This window comes from Rhinatrema bivittatum, chromosome 6 (assembly GCF_901001135.1).
Source record: "Rhinatrema bivittatum chromosome 6, aRhiBiv1.1, whole genome shotgun sequence".
In the NCBI taxonomy this organism is placed as follows: domain Eukaryota; kingdom Metazoa; phylum Chordata; class Amphibia; order Gymnophiona; family Rhinatrematidae; genus Rhinatrema; species Rhinatrema bivittatum.
This window is the reverse complement of record NC_042620.1, coordinates 247,206,769-247,218,920: the sequence shown is the minus strand read 5'-3', so window position 1 is coordinate 247,218,920 and position 12,152 is coordinate 247,206,769. Positions and strand designations below refer to the sequence as shown.

General features: G+C 43.7%; 1 protein-coding gene across 3 annotated transcripts in view; it reads right to left on the bottom strand.

The window, feature by feature from the left end:
- The window catches only part of FTCD (formimidoyltransferase cyclodeaminase), a 296,425-nt gene that overhangs the window by 244,198 nt on the left and 40,075 nt on the right, over positions 1-12,152 (bottom strand). For 2 of the 3 annotated variants that reach the window (XM_029606736.1, XM_029606738.1), the window contains exon 5: positions 276-455. The exons of the other annotated variant lie outside the window; for it this stretch is intronic. In XM_029606736.1, coding sequence (XP_029462596.1) covers positions 276-455 — 180 coding nt within the window. The remainder of the gene's footprint in view (positions 1-275; positions 456-12,152) is intronic. 3 annotated transcript variants of the gene reach the window in all.

The following is a 12,152-nucleotide window of genomic DNA, read 5'->3' as shown; positions in this document are numbered from 1 at the left end:
CTTGGGTCCACTAACTAGAGTGTAATACAGATAAGTTTGTCAGATAGCACTGAATATCTGGATAACTTAGCCCTATCCCAAAACACCTCTAATTTATCTGGGTAAGATTTATCCATTTAAACACACAAATAAATCAAAGACTGTGAGGGCAACTGGATTTTTAAATCAGTGGCAGCTTGTCCAGCTGAGACTTGAACTGGAAACCTGAAAGTTAAAGACTATATTCTAGTACCAATCATCAGATCCCTCCTCTCTTCCTCCCACTTGGTATTTACCAGTTCTTTGCAGCGACCTTGCTCCCGAATGTCCAATGAAATTCTGTGCGCCAGCTCCTTAGTGCTTAGCAGATTGACATTATATGCAATGAGAAATTTGCGGGCTCCAGTCACAGATGCTCCCCACGTCGGCACAAAATTAGCAGGGCCATAGTCTGGACTCCATTCCTCTAACTTCAGCTAGGAAAGAATAAAGATAGAGTAGCTGTCATATATTGCTACTCAGTGCAACTCTAGGTATAGTAACATAAGAGGGGCCAGCCTGAGGAAGCAGAATTTGAGTAGAGGCTCAGGATGGAAAACATGTAGGGCACATATCACTACAGCAGGAAGATAACGAGCACAGCCACAGAGGGAGTGTATGACATAGAATGAAGAGATAAAGTATGAGGAGACTATGGAGAGCAGATGCAGAGTGAGCATGTGATGGAAACTCAGAAATTTAGAGTCTAACTTTTAAACTTATCCATAGTAAAGTATTTACATATGTAAGTGGACGCATGGAGATTAATGGTAGATTTTATAAACTATGCAGTAGGAGCTGCATAATTTATAAAATACTGCGTATTTCAGCTCTGAAAGTACATGCATATGTTTCAGTATGCATAAATAATCCAATGCAAAAAAATGCATACTTTCTCTATTGTTTAAACATATGCATATATATTTTAAGTACATAAAAAAAACATCACATATATGTGTAATAACCCAGATTTATACAGGTATTTTCTAAAGTATGAGGGTAATTTTAATACATGCATGAGCACGCCGATAAATGCTCATAGATGGGCGTGCACGCGCAAACATTATTTATATCATGCACATAAATGTGCACACACTATGCAAAATGTGCACAAGTTAACCCAGCTGATTGCACAAGTACCTACGTGTACATATATGTGGACCATTTGCACAAAGTGTGCATGTGAGTGCATGCGCATGCTTCTACAAGTGGCACATCTGGTTCTTTTGAGGCATGGAGAGGAACATGAAAATGCCACCTCCTGCCAGGCAACCAAACTTCTAGTGTCCCTGGTGGTGAAGAATGAGAGGGAGCTGTTTCCTATCCCTGAATTCCCCCATAACCTAAGAAAGAGCAAGCTGGCCTGATGTATAGTATGGCAGACCATTAACAAGGAACCTTTTATCTATGTGGGGTAAATATAATGTGGGTAGGTATGGTAGTACTTGGGTGGGTATTGGGGGGAGCTCAGGGGGGATGGATAGGTGCATAGGTATGCAGTAGAGGGGCAGGGGTAGGTACAGTAGTGCATGGGTGGGCACTAGAGAGGTGGGGATAGGTAAGGTAGTGCTCAGGTAGGCTCTAGGGGAGCCCAAAGTGGACAACATCTAGCATGCATACTGCAATTCTTATAATTCCATTAACAGCATGAATGTACTTATGCTGCCAATGGCATTCAATATTACAGAAAAAGTAGGCAAGATGTATAAGGAAAGACAGAAACCTATAGTCACAAGTATAATAATTGTGCAATGGCACTTTGGGACGGTACTTTGGGACATGAAAACCATTCCATGGTACTACTTAGGGCTTCCTTTTAGAAGGCATAGATTAGGGCCTATCACATGGTTCTTGGTTCTCCACAAAGCTGTCTCCTTTATGAAAATGGCTTTTCCCATTGACTGCACTGCACTGCACAGAAAACTTAATAGTGACCTGAGGTATTATGGCCCTTCATGGATGCTGCCTGTTCAGGTATACCTTTGGTGCAGGTGGCATTAAACCACTTCTATGCACATTAATTGGGTACAAAGTGCCATGCTGACCATTTCAGACATCAGTAGAATACATGCTGACATACCATTATGGAGGTCACAGCAACAGTGCACACTTCACCATGTCATCTTAGTCCTCCCTATAGATTGAAGATCTAAAGAAGAAGGCCTGGTGTTTGCACCTTCACAAGAGGAGATTATTGAACTGGCTGCAAGTTTGGCAGGATGGGGCTGAAGGTAAGTTTTTCTCTAGCCATCATGGCTATATTCACAAGGTCTATATAGCTCCTGTTTCTATCACTGGACACACTATTGGCCTACTTCTCTGCATGACCTTGTCTCTGCCTTCAGCTTCAAAAAACCTCATTCATACATATTTGCATCTAGAACGTTATCTGGGTCACATGCAGCACTGTCATGAGATGTTCATTGGAAGGTACCCTCAGGCCTAGATGTTAACTCTTCGGGCTGTTCCCAACCACTCTAACATTTCTTCACATGGAAATTATATGGACCCTATCCATCACAACTATGTACAGCCTCATGGCTCTACGTACCTTGCTATGTAGACCACAACCTATTGCTTCGAATCCTGTCTCTGACTCAAACTCTGGATCCATTGCATATGCAAAGCTACATCAAACAACACCCTGCTGAAATTTATCTTCTGAATATCAAAAGATTTTTCTATGAGTGAGTCACCACAAAAAAGATATGATAGCCCCATATGAGTACTTCCCTTTTCCTACACACCTCCCACTGAAGGAAGACCCTCAAACACAATGGGAGCACATGACAATGCACACTATTACTGTTCTCTTCACAGATGATAACACCTCATCACTAGAAGAGAAGGAGGAGCAGGAGGAGGATGAGGACTCAGCCCCAGACACCCCCCCCCCTCCCCCCAGTTAGTGCATCCATTGCTGGGGAGGAGCAGGATGCGCCTCACCCATCTCATCCACTATCAGGAGAGCCATCAGCGCTGGCGGTCCAACTCACTCCTTCACTCTCAATCGGCCACAAGAGCCCCCAACTCCCTCTCCCCATCTAAGTAGGTCCTCCTTCTCTTTTGGACCTAGGAAGTAGGGAAACTGGAATGCACACTGGCTGAGAGAGGCTCGCATCCCCTGCTACCTCCACCCCTATTATCTGTAAACCCTGGCGGCAGAATCAGACTCATCATCTGGAGCACCCACTCCAGGCGATGAGCCTGTGGTCTCAGCACATTTTTGGTGAAGGGATGCAGATGATGGTGGAGGAGATGAGGGAGATTTAAGCAGCCCTGGGGAGTCTGCCCCGGGGAGTCTTTCCAGGCCCTTTTTATTTTGTTGAAATAGTTTTTCCCTAGTTTACCCCATTCCTATCCCATTTTATCATTTGTTTTATTGTAAATAGATTTTTTTAATACTTTTATATAAAAATAATGTATATTATTTGGTAGGGATGTGCAGAGCAAAATTTTATGTTCATATTTTTTATGTCCGAAAGGGGGTCCCACTTGCGGCCAATATGGACATAAAAAAAATCCAATGAGTTGGGTATATGTACATATGTGCAAAAAAAAAATTTAAACCCCCTCACCCTCCTTAATCCCCCCCCCAGACTTACCACAACTCCCTGGTGATCGAGCGAGGAGTGAGGACGTCATTTCTGCAATCCTTGGCGAGAAGCATGTGACGTCGGTGGCACGTCGAGTGACGCGGCATCACGTGATTCCCGGCTCGTTCGCGCCGGACGGCTCGTTCGGCCCAAAAAGAACTTTTGGCCAGCTTGGGGGGGCCTCCTGACCCCCCCAAGCTGGCCAAAAGTTCTTTTTGGGCCGAACGAGTCGTCCGGCGCGAACGAGCCGGGAATCACGTGACGCCGGCGTCACTCGACGTGCCGCCGACGTCACATGCTTCTCGCCAAGGATTGCAGAAATGGCGTCCTCACTCCTCGCTCCATCACCAGGGAGTTGTGGTAAGTCGGGGGGGGGGGGATTAAGGAGGGTGAGGGGGTTTATATTTTTATTTTGGCTCAACAATCGCGATTTCCCACATATCGAACATATCTATGTTCGATATGTGGGAAATCCGATCGTTTATGTCGAATCAATTTTTTAAGTAAAAAAAAAATATGAGTTGCGTTTTACTAATGCGGTCAATCCGAATGCACACCCCTATTATTTGGTTACACGTTGTGTATGTGTGTGTGTGTGAGTCCTTTATTTACTACCTACTAGTTCTTCCTTTGTGGGAGTCATTCCCTGCACTATGTTTTGGGGCTAATGCTTATCAGCATGTGTTAGCTCTAGAAATACCACAGTTGTACAGCAGTGGCGTAACTAGAATTGATTTTTTTAGGTGGGCACAAGGTTAACATGGGTGGGCTGTAGGCATGCAGGTCTGAGACCTACTAGTTGTTTTCTTATTGATAAATAATGCCATATACTGCACCCTAGAATGGCTTTCTAAGTAGTTTGCAACAGCCATTATGCATCATGTATGAAACTTTAAAATAATTTACTTCAATTATTTCAAGCACTTACCAGCATTAAAAATTCCTTATTAATCAGAATTTATTTAATATTTATTGCAGTTTATAAATGCACAAGTATAGAAAACAATCAGATCCAATCATGTAATAAAACAAAAATAAATGTATTCTTTCATGAACCATCTTTGCAGAAAAGCAGAAATCTTCATAAATACAATAAAATATAATTAATCATCAGAACAGGTGCAGCGCAGAGCTAGGGCAATTCACATTACAACTAACATGAAAAAAAAATTTCAAATTCTGGTGTCACATCAGCAAAAAATAACCCTCCACTGCTATTTTGTGAAGTAACACAAACTCCTGCAAAGAAAAAGGCATCTAGAACCTTGCCATACAGTCACAGCAGTGACTCTCAGGATTCAAATAACAGCAACCTTATGAAAAAGCAGCAATGCAAATACTACACCAGGCCCTAGAACATTAATACATCACCTACGGTAATAACAGAACAAGCTGGACTACTACTACAGAGAAACTATATGCTAGAAATACTGCATTTCTGTCACACACAGGCAAAACTGAGACCGACCCTTAACTAATATAGAAATAGAAACAGAAACATGCAGATAAAGCCAAAATAGAAAGCCTGAGAAACTAAAATTTCTGAACAGAGGAATACTTAAGAAAGAGCAAAATACAAAAATCTAAGAAATGCACATTCCTAAAGATGATATATTTAAATTGCTAACATCTCAAAAGATAGATATATATATATATATTTTTTTTACCTTTGTTGTCTGATCTTTGTATTTTTCTAATCAGTTGGTCGTGGTCTCTTTTTCCCTTGTCGCTCATTTCCTAATTCCTTTTCAGTCTCTTTCTTCTACTACTGTCTTCTTCCCTTCCACACACACACACACATACACGCTTTCTCTCACAGACTACCTCACACACTCAAGTTCTCACTCTCATATGCTCCCCCACACACACACACACACAAGTTCACATTCTCTGCAGACACACATACAAGCTCTCACTTTCTCACCCCTCCCTAGGCTTATATTCTTATGCATACACAGACACTCATTCTCACCCACACAGACACTCATTCTCACCCACACAGAAACTCATTCTCACCCACACACAACAAACCCAGACTCCCATTCTCTCCCACAAACCCATGTTCCCATTCTCACCCACACATACACATTTTCAAGCTCCCATTCCCACCCATACATACACACACACATTTAAGGTCCCATTCTCACCCATACATACACACATTTAAGGTCCGATTCTCACACACACATACACACATTCAAGCACCCATTCTCACTCATACACAAACCCAGACTCCCATTCTCACCCACAAACCCATGCTCCCATTCTCACCCACAGATACACATTTTCAAGCTCCCATTCTCAGTCATATATACACACATTTAAGGTCCCATTCTCACCCATACATACACACATTCAAGCCCCCATTCTTACCCACATATTCAAGCTTCCATTCTCACTCACACACACAAACCCAGACTCCCATTCTCACCCACACACAAACCCAGGTTCCCATTCTCACCCATATATACACACATTCAAGCTCCCATTCTCACCCACACACAAACCCAGGCTCCCATTCTCACCCATATTTACACACACATTCAAGCTGCATTCTCGCCCACATATTCAAGCTTCCATTCTCACCCACACACAAACCCAGGCTTCTATTCTCACCCACACACATTCAAGACTCCATTCTCATTCCCATACATACCCAGGCTCCAATTTTCACCCACACACACCAAGGCTCCCATTCTCGTCCACACATAAACATTCAAGCCCGCGCACAGCTTCCACTTCCTCCCCCCAGAGCAGGAAGATAAGCTGGCCTCTTCTGCTGCCACCAAACTCCTGCTATCTTCGGGCCATATGGCTGACCGATCTTCCTGCTTGGGGGGGGGGAGAGGCGGAAGCGGAAGCTGTGCGTGGTGCTTCCGCTCTCCTCCCCCCCAACAGGAAGATCAGTCGGCCATACTGCTGCAGGACCGCTTCCCCATGTGTGCTGTGCAAATGCATGGAATGGCGTGCCAGGCCTGGGTCCTCCTCTTTGCTGTCGCGGGGATGGGATCCCGCGACAGCCTTGCAGTTCCGGTGCCAGTTGGGTGGGCCTGGGTCCAAATTGGGTGGGCAGCTGCCCAACCAGGCCCACCCGTGGCTAGGCCACTGTTGTACAGGTTACAGATTGAACCATAACTGATTCTATTACATAGAAGCCTATGCCATTGATAGGATCAGCCACATATTGCATTTGACTGAGACAGGCCTCACCCACTCTAGCTGTCTATGCTGTTCCCTTTCTAGTTTGCCTTCCCTATTCTAAACAGCAGCACCCATGGCAGAGATCTTCTCCTGCTATCTTGGCTGAGGCTGGTGGGGTACTAAAAGTTGCTGTATTCAAGGCCTCTAGATGAAACCTCACATGGAGCCCTTCTCCTTCCGGACGCAGCGCTAAGCAGAGGGCGAATCGGAGTGGTGCCGGGCCTGCGCGATCGGCGCCGGAGACCAGCCGGGGTAAGGCCTATTTATTTCTACACTTACCCACGACTGCCTCCGACCCCGACCACGAGGCAGCCCCTGTCTACCTCCCTGCATCGCTGACGCCGTCCGGCAGACCTCCTCTGCTGCCGAGGGAACACGCTGCACGCCGCCGAATTCCAGCCAATCAGGGGACAGCCCTGATTGGCCTTTAAATTTCCAGAAGCTCCCAGGCGTCACGCGCCTAGCGTCACGCGCCGAAGGAGCGCGACAAAGGGGCCTGCCCCTTTGAGCGCCCCTTCGAGCGGCCCCGACAAACGGCACCGTAAATCTGACTTGAGAACCTCCACCTTGGTCATCCCCTCTGAATCGCTGTCCAGCTGAAGGCAACGGACAAAGAAGGCAGCAACACTCCTGTTGGGGCTTTACAATAGACCTAATACCATATGGTATTGGGTCTCTCCAGCAAGCTTCCAGCATTCATCCAGCTCCACCAGCAAGCTTCCAGCATTCATCCAGCTCCTCCAGCAAGCTTCCAGCATTCATCCAGCTCCACCAGCAAGCTTCCAGCATTCATTCAGCTCCTCCAGCAAGCTTCCAGCATTCATCCAGCTCCACCAGCAAGCTTCCAGCATTCATTCAGCTCCTCCAGCAAGCTTCCAGCATTCATCCAGCTCCACCAGCAAGCTTCCAGCATTCATCCAGCTCCTCCAGCAAGCTTCCAGCATTCATCCAGCTCCACCAGCAAGCTTCCAGCATTCATCTAGCCTCGCCAGCAAGCTTCCAGCATTCATCCAGCCTCACATGCAAGCCACAAACACTCATCCATGCTCACCTAAATGCTCCCAGCATCCATCCAATCATCACCGGTAAGCTTCCAGCATCCATCCAGCCACACCTGCAAGCCTCTAGCATTCATCAAACCTGCACATACAAGCCTCCAACTTTCACTTAGCCCTTCTTTCTTAATCCTTCTAATCTCGCAACATAGTCCCTACAAATGGCCCCATTTTTCACAATTCCAATTCTCCAACACAATACACCACCTAAAAGAATTTCTTTCCGACATGCCCAACAACACAACCTAAAATCCCTCTCTTCAATTTTAATCACTCCTTCCACGCAACTTCTAGGCCTCACCCTTTTCTCTTTAAGCCTCTTCAATGCTCAATCCCTAACGAAAAAGTCTGTAATCTTAAATGACTACCTCATCGATGTGAAACCAGAGATATGTGCAATCACTGAAACATGGTTAAAACCATCAGACACAGCAATAATTAATCAATTACCGACAGAGGCTTACGACTTCTTCTCGCTTCCTCGTCATAAAAAAAAGGGAGGAGGTATTCTTTTAGCAACTAAAAAGGACCTCAGATTCTCGCTACAGCAATCCAATTCCAATTCCAAACTTGAATTCGGCTTCTTCACCTCAGACAAGCTCCAAATCCTTCTCATATATGCTCCCCCAGGACTCTTGGAATCAGATGCCTCACCACTGGTCGAATTAACCTCTTCCCTCATCAACTTTGACTCGCCAGCTATCATTCTAGGTGATTTCAACATGCACGTTGATAACCCTACCCCATCACCCAACTGTGAAACCCTACTCACAGCCTTCACAGCGCTAAGCTTCACCCAATTAGTTAACAAACCTACCCACAAAGCCGGCCACACGTTAGACCTGATCTTCATTAACGCTGCTATCAAGCCCGTATCTATCCCAAATTGCACTAAGGTCCCGTGGTCAGATCACTACCTCATAACAACCTCATTCTCTATAAAAGATACCAACCCGGTTTGCATTCCTTCGCCCTCCTTCAAATACAGGAAAACTTGCTCCCCAGAAGACCTTAATAACCATCTATCACCACTACTCCACCAACTGGACCTTACAGATCCGAATGCAGCACTTCGATCATGGAATACAATCACCGAAACTATAGCTAACAAGCTATGCCCTCTTATTACAAAAAAACCACACCAGAATTCCTCCAAAAGACAGCCATGGTTCTCCTCAGAACTTAGAAAGCTCAAACTCCAACTAAGACAAAATGAGGCTAAATGGCGCAAAAACCCAGGAACCAACACTCTTTCAATCTACAAATCATCTCTGCATCAATACAAATCAAGCACCTTAAGATCCAAGAGGGACTACTACGCCTCGAAGATACACGACCTTGTTTTCGATGCTAAAGCCCTCTTCAGCTATGTAGCCAACCTCACACAATTAAACCAACCAGAGATTGCACATGACCAAGCTCAATCAAAAGCGGAAGAATTAGCTCTATTCTTCAGCAACAAAATCAATACTCTTCTATTGCAGCTCCCCACGAACCCCACTGTTCCACTAACCACTCCTCAACCCTCAATCAACTACACTCGGCTAGAAGAACTTGACACAACTTCATCCATTGAGATCCAAGGAATTTTAAGGAAAATGAAACCTTCCTCTCATCCTTCGGATCACATCCCAGCCAAACTACTACTATCAATTCCAGAATCTATCTCTAAAACTCTGGCAGATATCATAAATTGCTCCCTTACACAAGGATTATACCCTGACAACCTCAAACTTGCCTCACTCAAACCCCTTCTCAAAAAACCAAATCTCGACCCAAACGATCCTAACAACTTTAGACCGATAGCTAACCTCCCATTCATAGCCAAGATAATGGAAAAATTGGTAAACTCACGACTCTCAAACTACATTGAAGACAATAACCTTCTATTTCCATCACAATACGGATTCCGTAAAACCTTAAGCACGGAAGCCCTCCTCATCTCTATGACTGACCACATCATCCTAGGCTTAGACAAAGGACAAGCCTTCCTTCTGATACTACTCGACCTCTCCTCTGCATTTGATACGGTCAATCACTCCCTTCTCATCAACCAACTAACAGCCATAGGTATCTCAGGCACTGCCCTATCATGGTTCAGAACCTTCCTCAGCAACAGAGGATATAAGGTTAAGATTCATAATAAAGAATCCTTCCTTCACCCCGCGTCAGTAGGAGTTCCTCAGGGCTCTTCCCTGTCTCCTACCTTGTTTAACATTTATCTGTTACCCTTATGTAAACTTCTCACCGACCTCAATCTCAAACACTTCCTCTACGCTGACGATATTCAGGTCCTGATCCCCATCAAAGAGTCGCTCGCAAAAACACTGTCTCACTGGGAAACCTGCCTCCAAAATATCAAACAGCTTCTCACAAGTCTCAACTTGATACTAAATTCATCAAAAACGGAACTTCTACTCATCACACCAGAAAACAGCTCCCTCACACACAATCATCCTTCCGTACCAAACACTACACAAGTGAGAGACCTAGGAGTTCTAATTGACAATCACCTAAACCTGAAAGCGAATATCAACAAAACCACCAGAGACTGCTTTTATAAGCTCCAAGTGCTGAAAAGAATACGACCTCTCTTCCACACACATGACTTTAGAACAATTCTACAATCAATCATTTTCGCAAAGCTGGACTATTGTAATACCATCATGCTTGGTCTCCCTTCATCACACACCAAACCATTGCAAATGGTCCAAAATGCCTCCGCCCGTATACTCACTAACACCAGGAGAAGAGAACACATAACCCCTATTCTGATGGACCTCCATTGGCTGCCCATCCACTTCAGAATAATCTACAAGGTCATTCTCACCATTTTCAAAAACATCCATCAATTAGCTCCAATCGATCTCCATATCCCCCTCCGATTACACCATTCAACAAGACCGACAAGAGATGCTTACAAAGGATCACTTCAAGTACCTCCAGCCAAAACTACCAGACACATCATGCTTAGAGATCGGGCATTCTCCACAGCCGGTCCAACTTTATGGAACTCCATTCCCCCGGATCTTAGAATGGAACCCAGCATCTCAACATTCAAGAAAAGACTCAAGACGTGGCTGTTCACGCAGGCCTTTCCTAACTCCAACATTATGTAACTCCTCATCAATCAACACGCTCCGTTAGTAATAGCGTTAATAGCCACCTCTTACAATGTTATTTATACATATATATAATTATCTGATCTTCATTTTCCCTCTCACTCCAAGTTATTGATTTCCTTGTTATATGTAACTGCTTTTCTGCACTATTGTTCAAATTGTAAAGTTTGTTATAATTGCACCCCTGTTTCTTGTGAACCAGCATGATGGGACTACCGTCTTGAATGTTGGTATATAAAATACTTAAATAAATAAATAAATAAATGGTTGACTGTTTGATGCCCTTTTCCCTACTGAGTCTCCTGCACAAGAATGGGGTTCAAAACCCACCCAGAAAAGTTTCCCAGGGGCAGGAAGATGAAGCAAGGAGAAATTTAGAATAACCATTCTGAGGGAGGATGTTACCTGAAGTACCTTGGAAATAAACAATTACTGATAAACAAGTTTGACAAATTTATTTTTACCAAAAAGAAAATGATTAGAAGCAATCTTGTAGTAAATAATATAAGTAATCAAGTTCTTTACCAGAATTCCAAAAAAACTTTTGTCAACTATAGACAATTAATAATTAGAAAATGTAAATACTTTCTAAATTTGTATTTTATTTATTTAGTTAGTTATTTATTTATTTACAGTCTTTTCTATACTAATCAGGTTTAGTTAAGTACCATCACAACGGTTCACAGGGAGGCACAAATATTTAAGTTTGTATATACTATTCTAACAAGAGTGCCAAAAATGTTTCAGTTACAAGTTATCATAAAATAAGGTATATGATAAGTGACATGGATCAGGACCATCTATATGAATAATAGTGTAAACATACACGTATTGTGCTTTAAACAGAGTTTCTCTAACATTAGCGGTAAAGTTTGATAAAAATACAAATGCATTTAAGCGTCTTGGTGACTTTATGCTGTGTGTTGATGTTAATCGCCTGTTCATTTATCTTTCATATTCTTCATTCCCGCAGTAAAATGCTTTTTTGAACAGCCATGTTTTTAAACTTTTTTTGAATAGTTTTAAATCTCTTTGTAATCTTGTTTCGAGTGGCATTGTGTTCTATAATGTTGGTCCGGTTAAGGATAGCACTCGCTCTCTCACTTGGGTCAGTCTCGCTGTTTTGACTGAAGGGATGGTTAGAAGGGCTCTATTGGCTG